The 23,656-nt window shown below is 40.8% G+C and overlaps 1 protein-coding gene across 1 annotated transcript in view; it reads left to right on the top strand.

Annotated features, from left to right (window-relative positions):
• POLA1 (DNA polymerase alpha 1, catalytic subunit) overlaps window positions 1-23,656 on the top strand; it is a 308,279-nt gene that overhangs the window by 106,273 nt on the left and 178,350 nt on the right. The window contains exons 27-28 of the mRNA XM_007446575.1: window positions 21,894-21,926; window positions 22,664-22,756. Coding sequence (XP_007446637.1) covers window positions 21,894-21,926; window positions 22,664-22,756 — 126 coding nt within the window. The remainder of the gene's footprint in view (window positions 1-21,893; window positions 21,927-22,663; window positions 22,757-23,656) is intronic.

Raw genomic sequence — 23,656 nt, 5'->3', positions numbered from 1 at the left:
AGGAATGGGAATCCAAGTAAAAACTCTGTGTAATGATAAAAATGTCCAGTTTCTTTTCCCTTCTGTGGATATTTGGTGAAGTCAACAGAAAAATTGATGCGGAAACATGATGCTGCAGTACTTAGAAAGTGCACGGCCATCTAATAAGGAAAAGTAACTGACTAACAATAATCTTAAGATGATTCAAATAGTTGAGATTCCATGATGCAAAAATTTAGGTCAATTGTACTCTCATCAGATTAAATATTAATCAGAGAGTTTAGCTTGAAAAGACATTTGACAATTGGAGAGTCTCTCAACTGTAAAGCTGATATTAAGATTTTGATATCACATGTTAGGACCTTAAGTGTTACAAGTTAATTCAGTAAGATGTTGAGCATATCCCATTTACCTTTTCTTCTTTCTACTTATATATTCAGGTTGTGCGGAACTAAAGGAAAAATTCAGACTTAACAGCCAAAGGCTATATTTTTGCCATCAGTGATTCAGGCAACTTCAGGCTAAAGATGCAGTATCCTATCATGTATTCAGATTAACAAGGACAAAGCACTCAGAAACGTCTTTGATCCTTGTTTATGTAACAGTGGTCTCCCAAGTGGCTGAATGTAAGGAGAAGCCTATAGGTAAATAGGCCATGCCTCCACCGTGGCACCAGCACTGTGCCATGGTGGAGGACGAGATTGGATAGGTCTTATTCAAGGGCTTTGCAGAACAGAGACATTTGGACACACTGAGTTCCAGATAGATTGAGAAAGTTGTATGAATATGAAAGAAGTGATCACCTTTTAAAAATGAGCAAAGCCCCACGAAACACTGGTAGTTGTTATGTTACATACAATCAGATGTATGTTTAATGCCATTTTCACTTTTAAAGGCCATCGCTTTCTTGCAAAATCAGACTGTTAAGAGACTCAAAGGACAGCTGTGTTTTTTGAAAAAGGCCTTTCTGCTAGTTGGGGTGATAAGTGTAACATTTACATAGAAAGCAAATACTCCCCCTTTTATTTCTATATTCATTTTAGATATTCTTTGCCTAAAGTAGCAGCTTGTTATGAGCATGAATATAGAAGAGAAATTTTTATTCATAATTAAAGAACATCAGTAATAAAAACATTTCCCTAGTGTGACAAAGAACAGCCTTTGTTTAAGGGCTAGGTATGTCTAAGGAAGTGACTCTTGTTAAGAGCTAAGGAATAAAATATAATTTGTCTTATCTTGTGTAAGGAAAATTGTCCTAACTTGTATGCTGCTGAGTGCCTAATTTACATTTAAAGCTGAAGTAATGAAGCCTTTATTTTTTGCCAGAAACTCCCATTTCTCTCCCAAATATATTCTCTATCAGACCAAAATACAAAAAAAAGGCTCATTATTTTGCATAGTAATGTGTCTTTGCTGATGCAGAAAAGTAACATAATTTAGGATGAAGGATTAATTTAAACTTTCTTATGTGCTCTTTTGCAGATAATTAAAATTATTTCTAGGGATCAAAAGGTGGGTTTGCAGAGCACACCAAAAAAAATAGCTTCATCTTCTGAGTTGCAAATGGAAGGGTATAGTCCTTTTCTCGCCAGGAGGAAGAGGTTCCTGAAAACTCATGGATTTAGAATTTAAGTTAGAGAACTTTAGACCTCATGGAAACTGTAGTCACAGGGGGTCTGAAGTTGAGAGCTCTTAGGAATAAACTGTTTATATTCAGTTAAATAAATCTTCGAAATGTAGTACAAATGACCTTTAATTTATATTCTTATTTAGTAATAAGGGGTACTGTGTATTCATTTTCACTCATGATCCCTTGTTTAATAGAAAATTTGCTTTGTTGGAGATAATAAGCATGCTTCGAGGCATTTCCCCTCCTTCCCTGTGGCTGATCTTCAGCCTAGCTGTTCATTGCCTTTCTGATTTTCAAACTCCAAAATGGTTGCCTCCAAGGGCTCCCCACCCCCGCTCACTGCTGTCTCTTAGATGCCGTCAGTGTGTAGTTTGGAGTCCCAAGTGTGTTTTGCACTCACCTTCTTTATTTTTCCTATGGTTTCATTCTTAAAATCTTTATTCTTGTTCTGCCATCGGCTCTTTCTTTCCTCTTCCCAAGCCCAGCTCCATCTTTCTCTAATTATCCCCAACAAGATTGAATCTTAGTGCAATTTGCATGTGACTAAATGAAATTTTGGAAGTTACCCCCAAAATACATAGAAGTAAAGTTGAGAATATGCAAGCTCAGTTTAATAAGATCAGATATGGGTAATTAGTGTAGTATCCTGCAAGTGTGTATGATTATGTGCGCTCTCAAACACTCTATGTGTATATGTACGCTACAACCACGTATATATAAATAACATTGAACCTAAGAAGAACTTGCAAGTGTTAAGCTACTTAAGAACTTTCAAAGCTTTCAACACAGTTGCATGTTTCAACAAAAGCGGTCAGTGTGTTTGCTATCAGTCAGTGGCATAATCAATCATTTATTGAATACAGCTTTGGATTTGTGAAGAAATGGAGGTGTTTACAGCCTTTTGGAACCTAATTGGTTCCTAAGTCTAAAAGCTTCTCGGCCATTCCAGCACGAGAGTTTCAGATCTTAGATGGTAGTCACCTGATGACTCCTGACACCAGACTGTGCCACCTGTCTTCATTCCTTGGGCCCCGGGGGTGTCCCAGTTGGGGTGGGAATGCCATTGACCCTCCCTCCCAGCCCTTCTCAGCTGGCGGTCATCAGACATTGGAAGAAGCAAAAACAGCTCCTTACTGGAAAGAGGTTGAAACTTTTGTTCTGTGAATAAATGCATTCCTGATAAAGCCTTGGTTGTTGTATTGTTTTTAAATTTATTCCTGGGCTTTAGCCTGTGTTTTTATTTTTTAGGAAAGATTCTATGCATTGATAGTATGCTGTATTCTTTAAATTTTTAAAGAAGTAAACTGGAATGTTCTGATTTTCGTGTTGTTTAGAGTTCTTATCCCAGGGAAGAACATCCAGAAAGATAGTCTAGCAAATCTGTGATTATTTTACCCTGATTTGGTATTCCCTGTGGTGGGAACTTTATGAGTTTTTCTTGTAATCATCGTTATCATAGTTAAGATTTATTGACTACTTACTCATTAAGGGGTAGTTGGATGTTTGTACTGGTTTTGTGAGTACTTGGATGAGATATGTAAAACAGATTCAACTCTTGAGGCATTCTTGTAACAGTAAATACTAGAGCCACTGCCATTGTTCATCAGAAATCAGGAGATATATGTATAACTGATTCACGTTGTTATAAAGCAGAAACCAACACACCATTGTAAAGCAATTATACTCCAATAAAGCTGTAAAAAAAAAAAAAGAAATCAGGAGAAAAACTTCATCATTGGCCTGAATGAGCTGAAGTTCATAGTAAGACTGTGGTCATTATTCATTACCTCTTTTCTTTCAAATAGTGAAACTGTTGGGTTTCTGTGGACAAGGCTGCTTTTTAATGGCATGTTCTCCAAACAGCTGTTAGGCACCCCCCCCTCCCCAATACCACAGATCACATCTGTTCCCACTGTTGATTAGCTCGAGGGTGGAGAAAGAAGAGAGGCTGTAGCATGTGTAATTACCAGTAATTAATTCTTGTTGAGCCTCTTCATTTCCTTCTATTCTAACTCCACCTACCCTTCTTCCTGTCTCTGTTGTAAATTCTATTTCATGTTGGCTACTTGTGGAAAATAATCTTGATGGGTATACAGCTGTTTTCCTAAAATTTTACATTCACCTTACAGTGAAGCTTTTATTTTTCTTCTGGTGGCAACATCTCTTGATAAGGCAAGGCAAATAAGAAAATACTAAAGTAGTGAGTACACCTCTTGGGGCTAGTTTTCCTGCTTCCTTCTGTTCTGTTTCTGTTGATGCTGTTTCCCACTGTCAACAAACATTTATCGAATATATTCTTTCTTAAAGGAACTAATGCAAGGCATGAATGAAGGAGTGTGAGGAAAGCAAATGTAAGATACAGTCCTGGTCCTTAACATTAATGTACAGAGTAATTAGAGACATAAAATACGTACATGGAAAAATAACGTAAGTTAACATATAATAATTGACCGAATTGTCAAGACCATAAGGTGGAGGTAATGTTCTACTATTTTTCTTTTTCTTTGGGATAAGGTAGGGCTAAAGGAAATATAATTTTGAGCATTTTAATTAATATGTTACAGTAGAAGAGATATATCACAGGCTTGCTCTTTAATAAAGAAAGTTCACAGTAATCTTCTTTACACATCTTAAAAGCCTAGAGATTTTCAAGATGTGATACTTTTTTTGAGCCTCTTTTCAGGAGAATGGAGCTTCGAGTGGAACATTTTAAAACTGCTTGCTTTTAACATTTCAGATAAATTTAAAAATGTATTTGGGGGCTTCCCTGGTGGCGCAGAGGTTGAGAGTCCACCTGCCGATGCAGGGGACACGGGTTCGTGCCCCGGTCCGGGAAGATCCCACATGCCGCAGAGCGGCTGGGCCCGTGAGCCATGGCCGCTGAGCCTGCGCGTCCGGAGCCTGTGCTCCGCAACGGGAGAGGCCGTAACGGTGAGAGGCCCGCGTACAGCAAAAAAAAAAAAAAGTATTTGGTGTATCAGTCAACAGGGCCCCAGCAGGAAAGAGATGACACTGGGATTGATAGGAAGATTTGATAAAGGGATTATTTACCAAAATGTGGGCGGCATATATAGTAAAATAACAAGGCAGTTGTGTGAACTTCAGGGCTAGTAATAGCAGGGATGTTACACTCTGAGGTGAAAAGGAGTGAGAGGAGGAACAGATGCCTAACCCCCAAAGAGAGAGTTGGGTGAGGAGGGTCTTCTGATTTTGCAAGTGGATGGATTCCGTCAGCCCTGACATTGACCCCTCCGGGAGAAAGCCAGAGGCATAGCCTGTGCTTATTTCCCTCCTAATCCAAGCAGTGTTCGCCATTAGCCAAACTCCATTGGAACTGGGATGAGGGAGCTCTTTGATGTAGTCTGTTAGGTCAGCCTTCCCTCCCACAGAGCATGGTGGAGCGTGGAACTGGATGAACAAAGGCAAGATACCTGGTATATTTGGAGACTTTGTTAAGTTTGCCTAAATATGAGAAATCCCTCTTGGATAACGTAATCCTGTGCGCTAAATAATCTCTGACAATAGGCGTATGTCAGGAATCAGTACGCTTCATGACATATCAGTCACTTCTCAAGCATGTGCACAGGGAGCCATTGATACAGGTTAGTGATTCTCACCTGGGGGCGATTTTGGCCACTATGAGACATTTGACAATGTCTGGAGGCGTGTTCGTGTGTGGGCTTTGTCATTAGGATCTGGTGGAGGGTAGTCATGATGAAGTGAACACAGTGAACTGCTTTTTCATTCCATCAGGGTAGCTGCCCAGATGATTGTTGAAGACTCTAACCGGAGCAATGATCATGACTTTTGGTGAGAAGAGATTACTGAGCTTTGAAAGAACAATTCGAGTTGCATTCTGAGAAAGAAGCTACAAGTCAGCATAGGTTGTACACGTTGAACATGAGGTCGGGGGGTGGGGTGGGGAGTCAAGCCCTAAAAGATAAAGAAGAAACGAGACCACTGTGAATAAGTGGGGTGTAGATGGTAAGCTCCTCAAGGGCATGGACTACCTTTTAGGTACCTTAGGAGAGGTAAGCACCATGTTTTGAGCAGTACAGACTGTCAGTACCTATTTGTCAAGTGAATGAGTAACCCTTAATTGAGGAGAAATGGTTAGAATGAAAGGCACCAGTAGGAAGGGACAGATGAAAGATGCTGGAAGGGGAGGAGGTGAGATTCTTACTGTGAAAGGAAAGATACTCTGGACTGCAAAGAAATGAGAAAGCTAGGCCGTAGAGACCATATTGGGTGTGCCACTCAAGCTCATTGGATCTCAGGTTTCCAGACTTTATGTCTGTCCCTGACCTGGACCCTTGTATCTCATGGTTTCCTTTTCTTTAAGATGCAATAGGTAGGGACAAGGATATTTAAATGATGTTGTCAGAAACCATTTGTCGCATTCCTCTTTTATCAGCACTGCCTTCCCTCCCTTTTAATGTCATGCCCTGCATGGACCATGAGCTCCTTCTCTCCTTCTCAGTTGGACCCAGCTGAAGATTTAGGTAGGCCTCCAAAGAGAAGATTTTAATAGATCAGTCCATTGGTGTGGGACTTGGTGCGATTGGCTCAGTCATCCTGTTTTTATATTCCTGCACGACAACTCTTGAGATCTGTTCCTTTCATTGTCAGAAAAGGGAAAGCTGCTTACTTGGAGGTGACCACATTTGTCTTTTAAGTTCCTTAAGAGCAGTGAAACTCCTTTTATACTTCCCTCCATGCTCAGCCCATTGTAAATGCTTGTTGAATTAGTGGATTTATGGAGGGTTACTCCTAAGATGGCAAAGAGAAGTGGTGGGGTGAGATAGGCAAGGATATATTTAGGAAACCTTGACCATGAAGTGTTCAGTCTTCTGAGTGACACATGACATTAGAAGGCCTCTTGTGTTCAAGAGGGTTGACTGTAGAATTAAGAAATAGAGGAGGAATTCAGAATACTGGAATGGGAGCTGGAGGTAACAAGAGAGCAGGAGTACTCTCTCTTTGCTGGAGGAAGAGTCGTGCTGCTGTGGCCCGATAGTAGGCAGGGCCAGGTAGATCTGAAATGTCCACCAGCCAGCCTCGTCAGCATCGTTAAAAGAACGTCTGCTATCCAACTTAATAGCGAATCTTGCAGATTTTTAAAAAATCAGCTTTCGGCTTCCCTGGTGGCACAGTGGTTAAGAATCCGCCTGCCAGTTCAGGGGATACGGGTTCGAGCCCTGGTCTGGGAGGATCCCACCTGCTGCGGAGCACCTAAGCCCATGTGCCACAACTGCTGAGCCTGCGCTCTAGAGCCTGCAAGCCACAAGTACTGAAGCCCACGCGCCTAGAGCCTGTGTTCTGCAACCAGAGAAGCCACTGCATTGAGAAGCCCATGCACCACAATAAAGAGTAGGTCCCACTCACTGCAACTAGAGAAAGCCTGCGCGCAGCAACAAAGACCCAACACAGCCAAAAATAATTAATTAATTAATTAATTTTAAAAAAGAAGTTAATGATGGGTAAGATTCCTTACAGACAGCCAGTGAACTAACCAACCTTTGGAATTTCCTAATCAAAACCATACACTATCTCTGTAATTATAATCATAGTGGTCATGGATTTGTTAAGACTCATTTGTTTTTTCTCCCTTCACCTATGACTGATGGTTGACACTAATTTTTAGGATGCTTAGTAAAGGGTTTACAAGTGGCATTGGAGCCAGCAAAATGAGTCACTCCTCTCTGACAGTCTCTTGGGTAAATCGAGCACAGCCATGGGTATGAAATATACCAGGCAACTGTTTACTATAGTTTTAAGACTGATTCAACATAAGCATAAAATCTGTCCAAGTTTGGAAGGGAGGCTAATCTTTTTGGACCTGTGACCCATTTGAGAATTGGGTGACAGCTGTGGATTCTTTATCCAGAAAAATGTTCACATGTACACCAATACAGAATTTTATAGACCATGAAGGAGGTTCACAGACTGAGCCATAGCTCATAGAGGAAGTTTGTGCAGTTGAAAATGCATCTTCAAAATTACATTGTTAGGGACTTCCCTGGTGGCTCAGTGGTTAAGAACCCACGTGCCAATGCAGGGGACACAGGTTTGAGCCCTGGTCCAGGAAGATCCCACATGCCGTGGAGCATCTAAGCCCATGTGCCACAACTACTGAGCCTGCCCTCTAGAGCCTGCAAGCCACAACTACTGAGCCTGCACTCTAGAGCCCATGAGCCACAACTACTGAGCCCACGTGCTACAAACAGCTGAAGCCCACATGCCTAGAGCCCTTGCTCCTCCACAAGAGAAGCCACTGCACTGGGAAGCCCACGCACTACAATGAAGAGTAGCCCCTGCTCGCCGCAACTAGAGAAAGCCCGCGCACAGCAGCGAAGACCCAACGCAGCTAAAAAAAATAAATAAATAAAAATTTTAAAATTATGTTGTTATATTTGGGATGGGTTAAAACATCTGTTTTTGAAATATAAATTATAGAAAGTAATGTGGCAAAATATTGGCAGATGGGGATATTGCAGAAAAGATTTTTTTTTTCCCCTGTGGTTATTTATTGAGATCATAGCAGAATCTTAAGGGGTAGGGAATTGTGAGGGGGTTTGTTTGTTTATCAAACAAAAAAAACCTGAGGATCGTTGGCTGTTTTTGCCCCCTCTTTTTGTTGAGGCAGAGGAATGTGGAAGGTAAGTACCTCATCCCTTGCAGACCTTGTGCCTCTTAACATGGAGAGCGGCCTGTAGACCCACAGAGAGGGCAGCTGGTGATGGACAAGGAAGGGAGGTTGGAAGCAGATGGGCGTGGCGCACAGGATGGAAGGAGAGAAATTTCTCATGCATTTGCCCAGGTTGAACGCAATGCCCTTTTTCTTCTTCTGTTTTAGTTTGTCTTGACATCTCCATCGAACAGACACATCAAGAGAGATTTTCCTCTTTGCCAGATGTTCTTAGAAAGACTTCACTAGTCTTTAGTTTCATCTCCTTTGGGGTTAAGGAGAGTTGTTCTTTCCGAACTTCTTGTCGAGGGTTCTTGTATTCCTAATGCTTTATCTCAAGCTAGCTTGTTTTCGATGAATCCCTAAAGCAGAAGGTATTTTGTTCAGCTATCTAAGCACGAAAAGCAAGTATGTAATGCTGTAGTACCAGCGTTGTGGTTTTTTTCTCCTGCACGATATATTAACTAAGCAGAAAATTTAAAAGAACAAAGACAATAAAAGTAATGTTTGTTAGTGGTAGTTTGAGATATTTCAGGAGAGATGAGATGTGAAGAAAAGCAATGCCATATTTAGAAAGCTCCCTCCAACCCAACAGTATCTATTGAAGTAAACTTGATGACAGACTTTTTTCCTCTTCATGAATCATTGTATTCCTATAAAAGCGAAAATTCCTCTTCATCTAAACAAATGGCTTCCACATCTGTTTTCTTAGTTTCTCAAAAGGGTGTCTTTGGCTTGCATTTTTTTTAAAAGTGTTTATCTGTTTAAAACGGAATATCGTCAAAAGCAGTTTATACATCAAAATCCAAGTTGGTCTTCAGCTTCTAAGAATTAGTTAAGAATGATCTGGTGGTGATGGTGGTTGTATAGGGAAAAAAGGAAACACATTTTGTATTCTGCATAGGTAAGTTCTCCCTAACCATCCTCTTTAAATTTTATTGATTTATATTTAATTTTACATGTTCTTTTGGTTTGGGGGGCTGATTGAGTAGGTAACTTTGTTATTGGTTGGCACATCCCAATATTTTAATGCTCTGGATTCAGAGTTCTGAACACAAATATTTTCCAAATTAGTAGCAGGAGAGTTAATCTCTTAGTCCCATTGACTAAGAACTGATCTGTAGTTAGATTTTTTTATTGTTGTTGTCTTGTAGTCAGCTTTCTCCCACCAAGTCACTAAGAGAAACACACTCAGAACTGGTTTGTAAAAGGCTGCTTTATGCCCTTTTCTAAAGTGCTTGTTCAGTTCTCAATCTTGGGTGAGTCTGCGCACCCTCAAGGGTTTTGGTTTTGTCCTTTAAAATCTGTATTCTCTTCTTGTGTGACAGGCCACCATGCCCTTGAGACCATCCTGCCATTTAAAAGTAAAGAATGTGAAGCAGCTGAAGTGCTGGCTCGTTTGCAGCTGACAGCAATCTGATCTCCTGCTTGGATTCTTTTATCTGTGGACCGACATGCCAGTGGTTTGTGGCTCATCCTAGCCATGCCATGTGCAGTCACAAGGTTTAAGAGGGTGGGAGGAGAGGAGGTTGTCTCCAGGGGAAAGAAAGGTTTTTGTTTTTGTTTTTTTGTATGTAAAGGTCAGGGAGAAAGGCTGTAGCTCGGCACATGGGGTCCTAGAGCAGGTCGCAGGCTCCTGGCTTCTTCCCACACAGTGGAATTTCTGGGCCCTGATGAGGCGCTCTTCTTTCAGGAGGTTCCGCAGGCTCCTCCCACCCCCGAGCTACAGCTGTCTGTTCTGTCAAAACAGTGGCTAGCTTTGAGGTCAGAGGTCCATGAGAACTCTGAGATATTTGATGTTATCAAATCAGTGACAAAGGCAATTGAATTAATCACTTACGACTTAGTTTCTCTCAAAGGGTGTGGAGAATATTATTTGGAAACAGGGGAACCCTTCCCCCATCACTCCTTTTGTTTTCTTGGCTGACTATGAACCGGAACTGCTAACAAATGGCGTCAATCTTGACGTAAGGGAGGAGCCCTCCCCGCTCCCAAATGCAGAAGAGAGGCAGGAAAAGGATGGTTATGTTGGAGCAATGGGAGGCTCTTTCCTTGTGAAGTGAATTGATTGCTGTTCCGTCTTCCTGTTGAGCCTGTCGCCGCCTCGAGGGGAGCCTCCGCAGAGGTTTTGCTTGCTGTTTCTTGAGCCGCGGCTGGTAGCTGCTTTGGTTGCTCATGAAAAGGCAAGGTGCTCCCCCTTTTTGACCTTGTTCAGAGGCTTAATACAATTATTTGTGTTCGGCGCTAGCCACCTGTTGGGATAGTTCTCGTTAAAGGTCAGCGTGTGGTGCCTCGCTGTCTGACTGTGGCAGCCTGCGTCAAATTTGCCAGTGGCCACTGGTTTGTGTGACACCTGCCAATTGTGACAGAAAGAACGGAGATTTGATAGATGGGAGGGAAAGGAAGGTGCTGGAGGAGGAATGAGGGATCAGGAGACCCACGGAGCACCATTACTATGGTTGGGGTGCCAGCTTGCCTCGTCTCGGTTTTCTCCTGCTTCCCCATCGTGAACTGTGCCGTCTGTTTTGATGGGCTCTGTTATTGTCTGCCCGCTGCCATTGCTTTGATTTATTCATATATTGCATCTCTGTTGAGCATTGGATTTCTTGCATCTGAAACTTGCCACATCCCCTCTGTTGAGCATCCTTGCTTCCACCTTCCTCCCTGTGGTCTCCACTGAGTTGTCCACAGGCATAGCATATTCATCAGCTACAAAACGCTCTGCCTCTGCTCCCCTTCCCGGATTCCCTATCTCAATGAGTAGCTGCCTCCCCAGTTGTTAAGCCAGGAATGTGGGTATCATCCTTGACTCCTCTCTTCCTCGTGCCCCAAATCCAGCCAGTTGCCCAGTTTTGTAGATTCCACTTCCTAAATACCCGTGACTCTCTCTCTCTCTCTCTCCAGTGCAATGACTATTATGTTATTGAAGCCTCATTACTTCTTTCTGGATGCTGCCCCTGCCCCCACTCTTCCACATGTATTCTCCACAAGTTTTATAGCCAGAGAGACCTCTTTAAACTATCAATCTGATTCTGTCCCTCCTTAAAAGTCCTTACTGTGGCTTATGAGGCCCTTCACAGTTGGGCCTCTTTCCTGCCCTCTCCCAACTTTCCCAAGCATTCTAGCCTCAGCCATACTTTTTATTTTCTTCTTGTTGCAAAAAACAAACAAAAACTTAAAAAAAATTTTTTGAAAGCTTAATTTTCTTCAGTCACCATTGAGTTTCCCTCTGTCCTTTGGATCTTCACACTCTTCCCCTGTCCCCTTATCCTGTTATTCCCTATAGCTCACCTTCCCCTTGTTGACAATCTGCTTTCAGGAATTTTCTCTAACTCCCACCCCAGAGGCCCCTATTATGTATGCATTTTTTTTTTTTTAGTTGCCTATTTGGTTCTCTCCACTAGATATTACATGCTCTAGAGGGAAGGGATCATGTCTGAATCACTCACCTTTGTGTTCCTTTTACGTAGCACATAAGAACAGCTCAGGAAATACTTGTTGATGAGTGAATGATAACTTCTTTTTTGAGGTTCTAAACAAAAAGAAAATAACAGGGCTTCCTAGAATTCATATCAGATTCTTGAGCCTTGGCCAGATTAGAGAGTGGAAATGCAAATGAAGTTCAGAAGTAAAGGGGATTTTTTTTTTCATAGCAGTGATTAGCCACATCTTTTATAGCTTATATTTTGATATTTTGTCCTCTCCATATTCTGCATCTCCATCCTAAATGACTTTTCTCAACTTGGTATTTATCTTTCTTTCAGAATTTTCTGAGTTCTTGCCAAAGAAAGCATAGAGGATGATGGGACAAGAGAAAAAGTGTTTGATAAATGGGAACACATTATTTGATTGATCCTTAAATGTAGAGAGACATTCTGGAGGCATGCCTGAGTATGTGTGCAATGCCTGTATCTCTGGACAGGTGGACACAATCACATTTCCCCAGAACGAGACCATCTTTCTGAAAGATTTTTCTTTGTAGTGGGAGCCCTCCAAATTTTAATCATAGCTAGCTCCTAGAATCTGTTTTCTGAACTTCTAATAAAAGGAGGGTGGGCACAGGACAGCAACTTTTTTTCTTTTTTTCCTGCGGTACGCGGGCCTCTCACTGTTGTGGCCTCTCCCATTGCGGAGCACGGGCTCCGGACGCACAGGCTCAGTGGCCATGGCTCAGGGGCCCAGCCGCTCCGCGGCACGTGGGATCTTCCCGGACCGGGGCACGAACCCATGTCCCTTGCATCGGCAGGCGGACTCTCAACCACTGTGCCACCAGGGAAGCCCGGGACACCATTTTATAAGAAATAGAGTTGCTGTGGGAGGGCATGTAGAAAGTATGGTCATTATAGAACAGAATTTTGTGTTTAGCCTTGGGACTGAGGGAGGGAGTTGTCCCTTCCCCCCATTCCCACCCCTGCCCCCAGGTATTGAGCTTAAAAAGCTCTCCCTCCTCTGACCTCCCTCGAGGCAGAGAATAATGAAGGACAGCCCCATGACTATCTTTGTCCCACACTAATCTTGAGCGTTCTGGAAATCAACAATGCTTCCATCAACATGGTGACAGCAGCGCCTTGGTCGCTCTGCAGCTTGAGGTTGTCCTCCGGACCACCAGCTAGGTCCTCTTCCACCGCTGAGCTTTAGGCCAGGTGCTTAGTAATGACGAGTGGCATCCTGTGAAATCTGATATTTGTGGGGGACAGGAGCTCAGAGTGAGGCCTAACGTGAGTGAGGCTAACGTCACATTTTCTCATGACCTCAGTTATAAAGAAAATGTTGCAGATTCTGAAAAATGCTAATGTCCTTTTTAGCCATAAGTATTATCTTGATTGCAGTGCTTCAGAATTGCCCAACTTCATTATCTGAGCATAGCCAGCCTGACGCCTTCTTCTCAAATAGACAATTATGATCAATTAAGCACTTTCAGGCCTTATAGAATACTTAATTTTATTAGTCAATTATTTGTGCTTTGAAAGAGTTAATGGTAGCTACCCAAGCCATTATTAGAAATTAGAATGTCCCAAAATAGAAAGGCTATTTCGTTTGTGTATGGCACTGCAGTGGAAAATGCCAAGCATAGTTTTTACTGAGTTAAAGGGTGAGGGAGGGCGGGGTGGGGGAGAAAGTTACATGTAAATCATTTAGCCATTAACCTAATGGGTGGATTTATAAATCCTATTACTATAAGCCCTTTTCATTTCCACTGAGGCTTGGTGCATGCTTGATCCCACTAATGTAAAATTCGTTCCGTCTAAGTGATTACTGAAGTAAGACACTTTGAGTCAATTTTCATCAGGTTGTGCGAAACTTGCCTGAGTGCCGGTGTTCACTACAGGGCGGACATAGTTTGGCCGTGTCTTCATTAGCCCCCCAGATGAGTTATGTGAGGAGTCAATCAGGGAACCAAATCTTGGTGCCTTTTGACATGTCTGTGTTTTTCTGTGAGGGAAATACATTGAAGGGGCCGAAAATACCCAGCTCCAAAGCAAGAGGCAAGACCTTTGGGTGGGGTTTTTCTAGTCTCTTGGACATTATGTGAATTCCAGGAAATCGGAAAGCTCTATTTTTATGGCTAATTGGAACATCTTCAGTGATACTTAAATGAATCAAAATTTTAAAATTGATGAAACACATGGACCCTTTTCTTAGAAAAATGCATATAGGCACACATTCAAATTTCTCCTTACAGTTTCGGGGATTTTCAGATTTCTTGACCTTAGGTTAATATCTCCTGCTCTAGTTTCAATCTTGTCTGAGGGATTTTTTTTCTCCCCCTGAGAATTTAATATTTTAAAATGTAGGCTTGTACTTGAACTCTTGTGTCTGTGAGTAGATTTGGCTCAAGTTTGCTTTAAAACCAGCTCTACAAGCTCTCCAGTCTCCTGTGTCAGGTATAATCCCACGTATGGCAAGAGTGCACATATGTGCAAGTGAAACATATAAGACGTGAGTTTCTAGACTGGAAGTTGGAGTGGAGGAGGAATAGAACATGAGAATGTTGTGAAAGGAAGGTTTCTTTGAAGGTGAAAACAGTTTTTTAAAAGTCAAAATGTAAAGTGGATTTTTAAAAATCCACAAGTTGAGTAAATATTTGGGGGCAAGAAATTAGAAGACAAGGGAGAAGTTCAGTTTTCATTTCACATATTCAGCGCCGTGGTTTGTGGTTTTTTAATTTTTTAGATCAAAATTAGGGCCCTGTCAGATTTTAGGGCAGTAATTGAAAGATACTCATAAATATCATTAAATGTGTCTGTTGGGGAGGGGAAACCTTTCAGAAAGCTTTGTTTAGTCAATGTGTTTTATATTCCTTACACATGAGCTATCAGAAGGTTATGTTGTAAATTAAGGATTTAAAACAAAATCAGTTTATGTGGAAACAGGAGTTGTATGGGAGAGGTACACTGTTTCAGTCAAGTTTATAATTAAGGGGCCTTTATCACTGCGGTAGAAATTAATTTCTCTTGAGTGAATATTTATTTAACATGCATTGTATTTGAAGGTGGGATTAAAACTGATTTACTGTTCATTTCTTGCATGGAAAGAGCTAGCATTTAAATGTGTGCTGTGTGTGGGTTTAATAGCTGCTTTCTGTAACCAGCTTTAGGGTCCTGTCGTTGTGGAGGTGCATTTATCAATCCATGGCTTTGCTTCTTTTCTTCTTCTCATGCTGGACCACTTGGGTTTGCCTCCTTTTACTAGAGCCTGAGAAATAAATATGCATTGAATTACTGCTATGTGCCAGGCATTGTGTTAGGTTTAATGGCAAAGACATGATCTCTGCTTATAATTTGCTTATAGTTTCTTTTTTAAAAAATAAATTTATTTATTTATTTATTTAGGGCTGTGTTGGGTCTTCATTTCTGTGCGAGGGCTTTCTCTAGTTGCAGCGAGCGGGGGCCACTCTTCATCGCGGTGCGCGGGCCTCCCACTGTTGCGGCCTCTCTTGTTGCGGAGCACAGGCTCCAGACGCGCAGGCTCAGTAGTTGTGACTCACAGGCCCAGTTGCTCCGCGGCATGTGGGATCTTCCCAGACCAGGGCTCGAACCCGTGTCCTCTGCATTGGCATGCAGATTCTCAACCACTGTGCCACCAGGGAAGCCCCTGCTTATAGTTTCTTAATCTTACCTTTTCTAATAGAGTTGTATGCTGTGATTTATACAGAATAATTTGGGGGCTACATTGGACTAACATTCTCATTAGTATCATTGGATTGGGGAGGCCAGAGAGGCTTTTCTGGTGGTGTGAAGTTCCTTGTAAAATAAAGGAACTTCATGTTTTTGTTGGAGGGGCCATTTATTATGTTTGGAGCTGGTGAAGGTTTGGAGGAGAGATGGTTCGGATTTAGAATAAATGCTTGTGGTACAGACAATTGAATATGGGCCTGGAGAGAGAAAATGTTGAGTTATCAGTATAATATCACTGATTCTCAGCCAGGGGCAGTTATGCTCCTCAGGAATCATTTGGCAATATCTGGAGAAAATTTTGGTCACAACTGAAGCGTGTATGTGTGTGTCTGTGCACACATATGCGTGTGCATGCATGCTACTGGCATCTAGTGGGTAGAGGCCAGGGCCAGCCTTCCATGACAAAGAATTATCCAGCCTAAATGTCAGTAGTTCTGAGGACGAGAAACACTGGTGTGTGTGTGTGTGTGTGTGTGTGTGTGTGTGTGTGTGTGTGTGTGAGAGCAGGGGAGCAGGGATATCTCAAGACAAGGTGTCAGATGTTTTATGTACTGTAAATGTGCCCACCCACTTAAATGAAGTGCATAAAGTTATATGCAGGCAACTCATGACAGCTTACATATTTCTAGTTATTTTACTACCAAGTGGCCTTCAAAAGCAACCTAGAGTATGGCAATATAGTCTTATAATGATAGTTATCTTTGTTGGATATATTAGTGCCTCCTTTTCATAACACTAAAGAAATGAATGTGGTACAAAGTCAAAGCAGCCAGATATAAGGAAGAGATATTGCTACTTGTCAAACTTGGATTCTAGATTTTTAGATCTGGGAGGAATCCCAACCTCTTAATTTTATAAATGAGGATGCTAAGATCTAGAGGGGGAAACCAACTTGTTTGCAAATCACTTAGCTAGTAATTGGCAGTTTTAAACCAGTACTCAGATTTCAGACCCCTGACTTTTTAATTTTTTTAACTCATATTTGTATAACGTTTTATCTTTGTAAAGCATGTTTTCAGCATACAGTTCTTATTACCACCTAGCTCTGGGAACTAGGTGGTAGTATTATTGCCATTTTAAAGAACGTAAAGCTAAGGTTTACAGGCAGTAGAGAGCCCAGTGTCATGGGAATGGAGGAGACAGAAAGTAGGGTGCTTATTAAATCCATAGCCCTTGCTCCCTGAACATCTTAGAGAGAAGACACATATCTAAGAATAACAGAGAATAGGAAAATAGGAAAAAGGCGATCTAATATAATGAAAAAGATGTTTGCCAAGCAGGAGAACTGAGTAACACTGAGTCCTGCTTGGAAACTGCTGAAACTGGGAATAGGGAAAGCTTAGATAATGGTTGGATTACCAAATATCATAATATTTATATTTCTTCTACTTTTCTCTTCCCCATCCTTCAAAACCATTCATGTTGCTACCCCTATTATGCTAATGTATTACAAAAAGTTTCCAGTTTATTTCTAATTTTATGTCATCGGTAATAGAAGAATCCTAAAGCCATTTGAGATTTCACTTGTCATTCTGTTCGTGCGTTATTTGTTTCGAATTTGACCTTAACCCAGCATTTTCTTATCTTAGAAGATTCCCATTTTGTTTAGTTTCTGCATCAGATATCAAAGTGGGTTTCTTGTTAGTAGATATTACTATAATAGATGTATGCTTTTGGAGTAAGAGCTTGAAATTATATTTTTTTTAACTGTGGAAAGTTGGTGTTTTCTCTCTCATTTAATATTAATGAGTACTGTTTGGGACTTCCCTGGTGGCGCAATGGCTAAGAATTTGCCTGCCAATGCAGGTGACACAGGTTCCATCCCTGGTCTGGGAAGATCCCACATGCCACGGAGCAACGAAGCCCGTGCGCCACAACTACTGAGCCTGTGCTCTAGAGCCCGCGAACCACAACTACTGAGCCCACGTGCCACAGCTACTGAAGCCTGTGCGCCTAGAGCGCGTGCTCTGCAACAAGGGAAGACACCACAATGAGAAGCCTGCGCACCGCAACAAAGAGTAGCCCCCACTCGCTGCAACTAGAGAAAGCCTGCGCACAGCAACGAAGACACAACAGAGCCAAAAAAAAAAGGCACTGTTTTAGTCTGTAATACCATCTAAAATCATTTTATAACCTTTGAATGCATGCATGGCAAAACACTAGTATTCTGTTCTAACAAAAAATAAAGACCCTGGCCTTGTTAGGAGAACCTGTAACCACACACCTCAGTCGTGGTTGGTCTTAGGTGGCTGCTGTTGTTTATCCTGGTGCGACAAACATGCTTTGTGCTTATTAGTAAACCACATCATGGGTGTGGTCCTGAACACATTATTTTCTTTAGGAAGCAATTTTTGAAGTACACTTCACATTTCCCTTTTAGTCCTCACCATCCTTCCCCAGTCTTCAGAGGCTCAGACTGGGGCTAAAACACCTTTTCATGTTATTTTAATGACTGCTCTCCCCACCCCCAGCCCCACTCCTTTCCTGTTTCCCCCTCCTCTTTTCCCCCAATGGCACTGCTCTGCAAAGCCTGCAATGATTGATATGATGGCAGTGCTGTCATTCTTTTTAACCAAAAAAAAAAGTCATTTTTGTTCTAGTTATTTTAATAGAGTCCCATTAAAGATGTATTGCTGACTGAAATACCGGCATGAAGGGCTCTCGCTGAGCTGAGCCCAGGAATTAAGAAGTCAGGAAATCGGCTGCTGCATTGCAAGAGCCTTGTGTGACACCGAATCTCCTGATTGGGGAGATCATTACTGCTATTATGACTCGACTTGCGTAGGAATTTTAAATTCCATCTGAATGTCAGTAATAACCCTCTTAGCAAATTATCCTGAATAAAATCACGAAGGCATTTTATATAATAGGTGTTGAATTACTGGATAGATTTGCTAATTAAATACTCTTTGTTCTGCTGCAGTTGACATTACAGGGTAAGATCTTGAACAATTATTCTCAACAGCTGTACTTTGTTAAGGGAAAAATTAACCACAAAGTTTATTTTTTTACACTTGAAGTTGGCAGATTTTTGAAATGTGCTTGAAAAAATTCCATCATCCAATTGGTAATGAGTAGATAAATATGCAGGTGTTGCTGTGAAATCAGATAACTGCAGACTGCCTTATTAATGAATTTAGCAAGCCTTTATAGCCCTGTGTTCTAGCTGCTGGCACTTAGAAAGTGATTTTCTGTCAGAATGGGTAGCTTTAATATTAGGCTTGTCACTTTGAAGTGAACTTATGAACGGTTATCTTGTAATCACTGTACCTTGTGTCCAGTAGACCTTTCAGGATACCTGTGGCTTTTTTTTTAAATGCATTTCCTTAATGGGGAAAACATCTGCAATGTATAAGTTTTTGATTGTTGGCTTCCAGAACATTCATGTGGTATGGGCCTTTTAACAAGGCAGTGAGACACAATGAAAAGAAAATGAGACATAACGTCCAACTTCCAGATCAAGCTGTTGATTAGCTCTGTTACTTTGGGCAAAATCGTAGAGCCTAGTTTTCCTCATCGGTAAAATGGGCTTTATAATAGCGCCTACTCCTCAGGATTATTCATTCAGCATTCTACAAATATTCATTAATAGCTACCATGTACCAGGGCCTCTGCTAGATAATAAGAGTTTGGTAACCCACAGCAAAGGTGGTGGTTAAAAGTATTGTCAGAAATTGGTACAGCCTCTTTGGAGACCTGTTTGGCTATATTTATCAAAAATGTAAAAACACAACCTTTGATCCAATAAGCCCTCTTGTAAGAGTTTATCTCATTACTGGCAGATTGGCAAATTACATGTATATAAGGATTATTTATCAAAGTGTGTTTATAAAGGTAAGGATTAGGAACCACCTACGTTCATTAATAGAGCACTAGTTAAATCATGCTTGAGTCGTACAATGGAATACTATGTAGTCGTTAAAAAAAGAATAAGGCAGCTCTTTATGTGTGGGTATGGAATAATCTCTAAAATAAAGTATTAGGTGAAAAAAGCAGTTGCGGTATGTATAGTCTATAAGTTTGCTTAGTTTCCTATCATTTTTTGCAAAGCATCCACTGAGGTTTCTGCCACCAAAGGGGAACTCATTTTAGTAGCAGCCCTCAAATTGTGTGTGAAAATGGTTGTGAGTTGGTGGAAGGACAGCATGAGGGTGGGTGGTGGATCTGAAAGGTGAACGTTGACACTGCATGTTGGAGGTGCACTCAGGGATGATATAGTAGGTTTGGTTCACAGTGCCAAAGGAGAGCAGAAGAAATCCGTTAGTGCATATGTGGAATTGGAGTCAGAGGTTGACAGATTGCTCCTGAGGTGGTGTACTTAGCAGAGAATGCTTACCTTGTGGGGTTGTCCGTTGTGATGAGGAAAGCCAAGCCTAGCAAGGTGGAAGGGGCAGAGGGTGAAGAGAACTCATGATAAGTAGTTTTGTCCTATGGTTAACTTGACTTGGGTTGATCTCATTATTGCCCTTTTTCCAAAAGAATTGTCAGGTATTCTCCCACAGTGCATTTCCCTGTAATTTATATGTTAAGAAATGAAGATGAAGTGGAAGAGAGTGAATGTTTTTTATGAGTTAACTGGATTTTAGTGTCTAGTAGAAGAGTGATTGGGATTACTATGAGACCTATCAGTCAACTAGCCAACAGTTTTTCGAGTGCCTGTTAGATGTGAAGCGCAAACATGTGCTCTGACCTCCGGGAGCTTGTGGTCTAGTTGGGTAGGGGACAAACTGTCAGCTAAAAACTGTTTCCAGGGACTTCCCTGGCAGTCCAGTGGTTGGGACTCCGCCTTCCAGTGCAAGGGTGCAGGATCAATCCGTGGTTGGGGAGCTAAGATCCCACATGCCTTGCGGCCAAAAGGCCAGAACATAAAACAGAAGCAATATTGTAACAAATTCAGTAAAGACTTAAAAAAAATGGTCCACATCAAAAAAAAGATCTTAAAAAAAAAGATTGGGATTGCCATGATTATCTTAGTCCAGTGGTCCTTAACCCTGCCTGCAACATAAGAATAATCTTGAGAGCTGTTTTAAAAAAATTGCTGGGGCCAGCTCTTGGCATTTTTTAAACAGATCCCCGGGTGATTCCACTGTACAGCCACTATGGAAACCATTGGTTAGCCTGATCAGTATTCACCACCCCCAGGGCAGGGGAAGGTCTTCCTTTCCCAAGAACCTAATGACACTGAACTCATGCGCAACATTGGGAGACAGTACTACAGAGGAGGCGGGCAATGGAAATGGAACGTAAGGGGTAGATATAAAAGACACTCAAAGGCCAGGATTTACAGGGATCTTTAATATAAAGGACAAGAAGGACAGAAACACCATGATGTTTGAGCTTAGTTGACAAGAAAGACTCTTGGAGGTAGGAAAAAGAAATATAAATGAAGTAAATCTTCTATCTGGGTCATTGGAAGAGTGACTTCTGGTTTAGACTGATGCTTTGAAAGATGGATGCTTGTCTAGAAACAGTAGTGTGCAGTGACTCAGGCCCCACGCTCTGGAGTCAGAGCACCTGGGTTTGTATCTTTGCTCTGTCACTTACTAGGAGAAATTAATTCTCTTCTCTTTGTTTTTTGCGTCTAACAAATAACGGTATTAACAGTGGCTGTCTTGGGACCCTTAGAGAATGAAATGAAGAAATGCACAAGATGCTCATAGCAGAGCCTCTTGCCCATATATTTTACACATACACACATATACTGAGTGCTGAGGATGTTGTATTACTCCTTTGAAGAGGCCTTCATTTGTAAAATATGTTTTACTTCTGACCTAGTCCAAGATAATTTATGTCTATTTTTATTTACAACTACATTATAACCTGTATGTCTCTAGTCTTACAGCGGCATAGGCCTTTGGACAGACGATCTACAGATACTATCTACTATATCTATTTGTCTTTATTTACTGAATGTTTATTGAGCCCCACCTTTGCACTGGGCACTGTACTAACTCCAGGGATATATAGTAAAGATCTACATATTTTTTTTTAACTTTTAAAATTAAGATCCTGAATACCATAAGAATTGCTGGATTTGAAATGCTTGGTCAAGCTTTTTGTTAGCCATGTAGTTCTATTTAAATATTAATAGCAAGAATAGTTTGCCTTTATGCCATATTATAACAGGGTATTTTATTCATATTTATTAAAGATAGATCTTTACGTAGATCTGCTTACATAGATCTTACATAGATCTTTACAGCAAATCTGCTCACGTATCTCTGCCTGAGAGTCAGTGTAGAGGCAAACTGATTTCTAGATTACGTTGATGTTGTTTTGAGGGTTGTAGTTAGAAAACCATCAAGAGTTTTAAAAATATATGGGAATGACAAATCATTGGGTTACCTATCTCTGTCAGCATATATTTAGGTTTTTGTAATTATATAATGCATTAATCTTGACTTTTTATTTCATTTAGATTTTGATGCATACGAAAGAGATGGTACAGAAGGTAATGCTGAGCATTTTCATCCTACAGTGATTCTTAGATATCATACCTGGTGACGTTTTTGTATTCAAGGAAAATTGTAACCCAGACTGGAAATGACTTCTTAGGATGCCTAGTTTATATTTATAATCCCTCCTAATGGATTATAGCCTTTTTCTTTTACTAACACTGATATGATCTAGCCGCTGCTTGAAGCCTATATGTGAGTGTTTCTAGCAAATTAGTAACAGTGCTAATTAGAGCTTACTTCCAGGCCTTTATACTGTACGTGCTCTAGTGTTGTTTGTTATGATTGAGTTTTTTGACACTTCATATTCTACTAAATACTGTTTGAAACTGTTAAGAATTTAATACGGATTTGTGCCCCTGAATTGAAAAAACCCATTTTGTTTCCGCTTCATAAATTGCCATGACCACAAAGCATGTGGCACAGTGGGTAAATATAGACCCCCCTTTCCTAGTCTCTTATCTTTTTGAAACTAGATACTTCCCCTGCCACTCCACTCTCTGTTATAAGAAAATTAAGGAGATTTTCTTAATGTGGCAGTGCTTGCCTTTCTGGTTTATTGGGGCTTAGTCTTTGATTGTGCAGTGACAATATGGGTAAGAAGAAACGTAAAGTCTTGAGAAATCATCCGGAACCTGTAGTTTCTATAGTTTGGAAAATCTTGAGTTTCACTGGGTGCGTGATGGTCACAGTGTATTTGTTGTTAACTTTTATGATATTTGCTTTTCATTAGATGAATCTTGAAGTTATTTATGGAGATACAGATTCAATTATGATCAACACCAATAGCACCAATCTGGAAGAAGTGTTTAAATTGGGAAACAAGGTGAGATAATTTTATAAAATTACCTGTTTTAACTGCTTTTGTGAATTCTGTTTCTAACATGGAACTTCATAAATTCCAGTTTCTGTACATCTGTGTCCTTCTGAAAATAATAATAAACTTAGTGCCTTCAATTCTTCATCCTCTGTTATATTTCTTAACCCCTACTCCAGTTGTTTGTTTTGAGGGCAAAATTCAAAGGAAATTGGTTTTTCCTTAAGTGATGGATATGTTGTACCTTTGAAAACAGTCTAAGTTTAATAAGTTTAAGATGTGACCACATTAGTACCTATCACATTGTCATTCTTAAGGAGAATTATGTCTCTAGTAGTATTGAGATGCATTTTATACAGTGATAGATATGGATAAGTACCTACCAACATATATACATATATCTATAATTTTTACAGGAGTACTTAAAATATATTTGAAAAGTCAAAGGGACATTTAAAAGTAATCATTTGTAGCCTCCTAGTTGCAGTTCACAATTAGCAAGTGCTTTTTGAGCACTTGCTATGTTAAGATATTGTCCCAATAAACTAAAACTAAGGTGCCATCTTACAAGCTAACAGCTTCCTGCCTTTCCCCCCTAAAATGCTTGAAATTTGAGCTGTAGTCTTAAGAGCAGGCTTGGCATATTGTACTCATTGGACCTTGAAAAGTTGTGCATTTTCCCTAGAGGTGATGGTCTGTGCCATGACCCTATCAATAAAGAGCAGGTGGCTGTTTCATTTATTTGTTCAGCAGGTAGTTATTTGCTTAAAGTCAAGGTGCTGTGGGAGGTACAGGGAGATCTTAGACATTATTTTAATAGTCAAAGTTTTACTGGCCATGTATCTAGTTGTTGGACTATCTAATCTCTAATTCAGTAGTTTGAAGGTAAGTACTTTTATGCATTTAGTT

This window comes from Lipotes vexillifer, unplaced genomic scaffold (genome assembly GCF_000442215.2).
Source record: "Lipotes vexillifer unplaced genomic scaffold, Lipotes_vexillifer_v1.1 scaffold1086, whole genome shotgun sequence".
Taxonomy (NCBI): Eukaryota; Metazoa; Chordata; class Mammalia; order Artiodactyla; family Lipotidae; genus Lipotes; species Lipotes vexillifer.
This window is presented reverse-complemented; position numbering and strand designations above follow the sequence as displayed.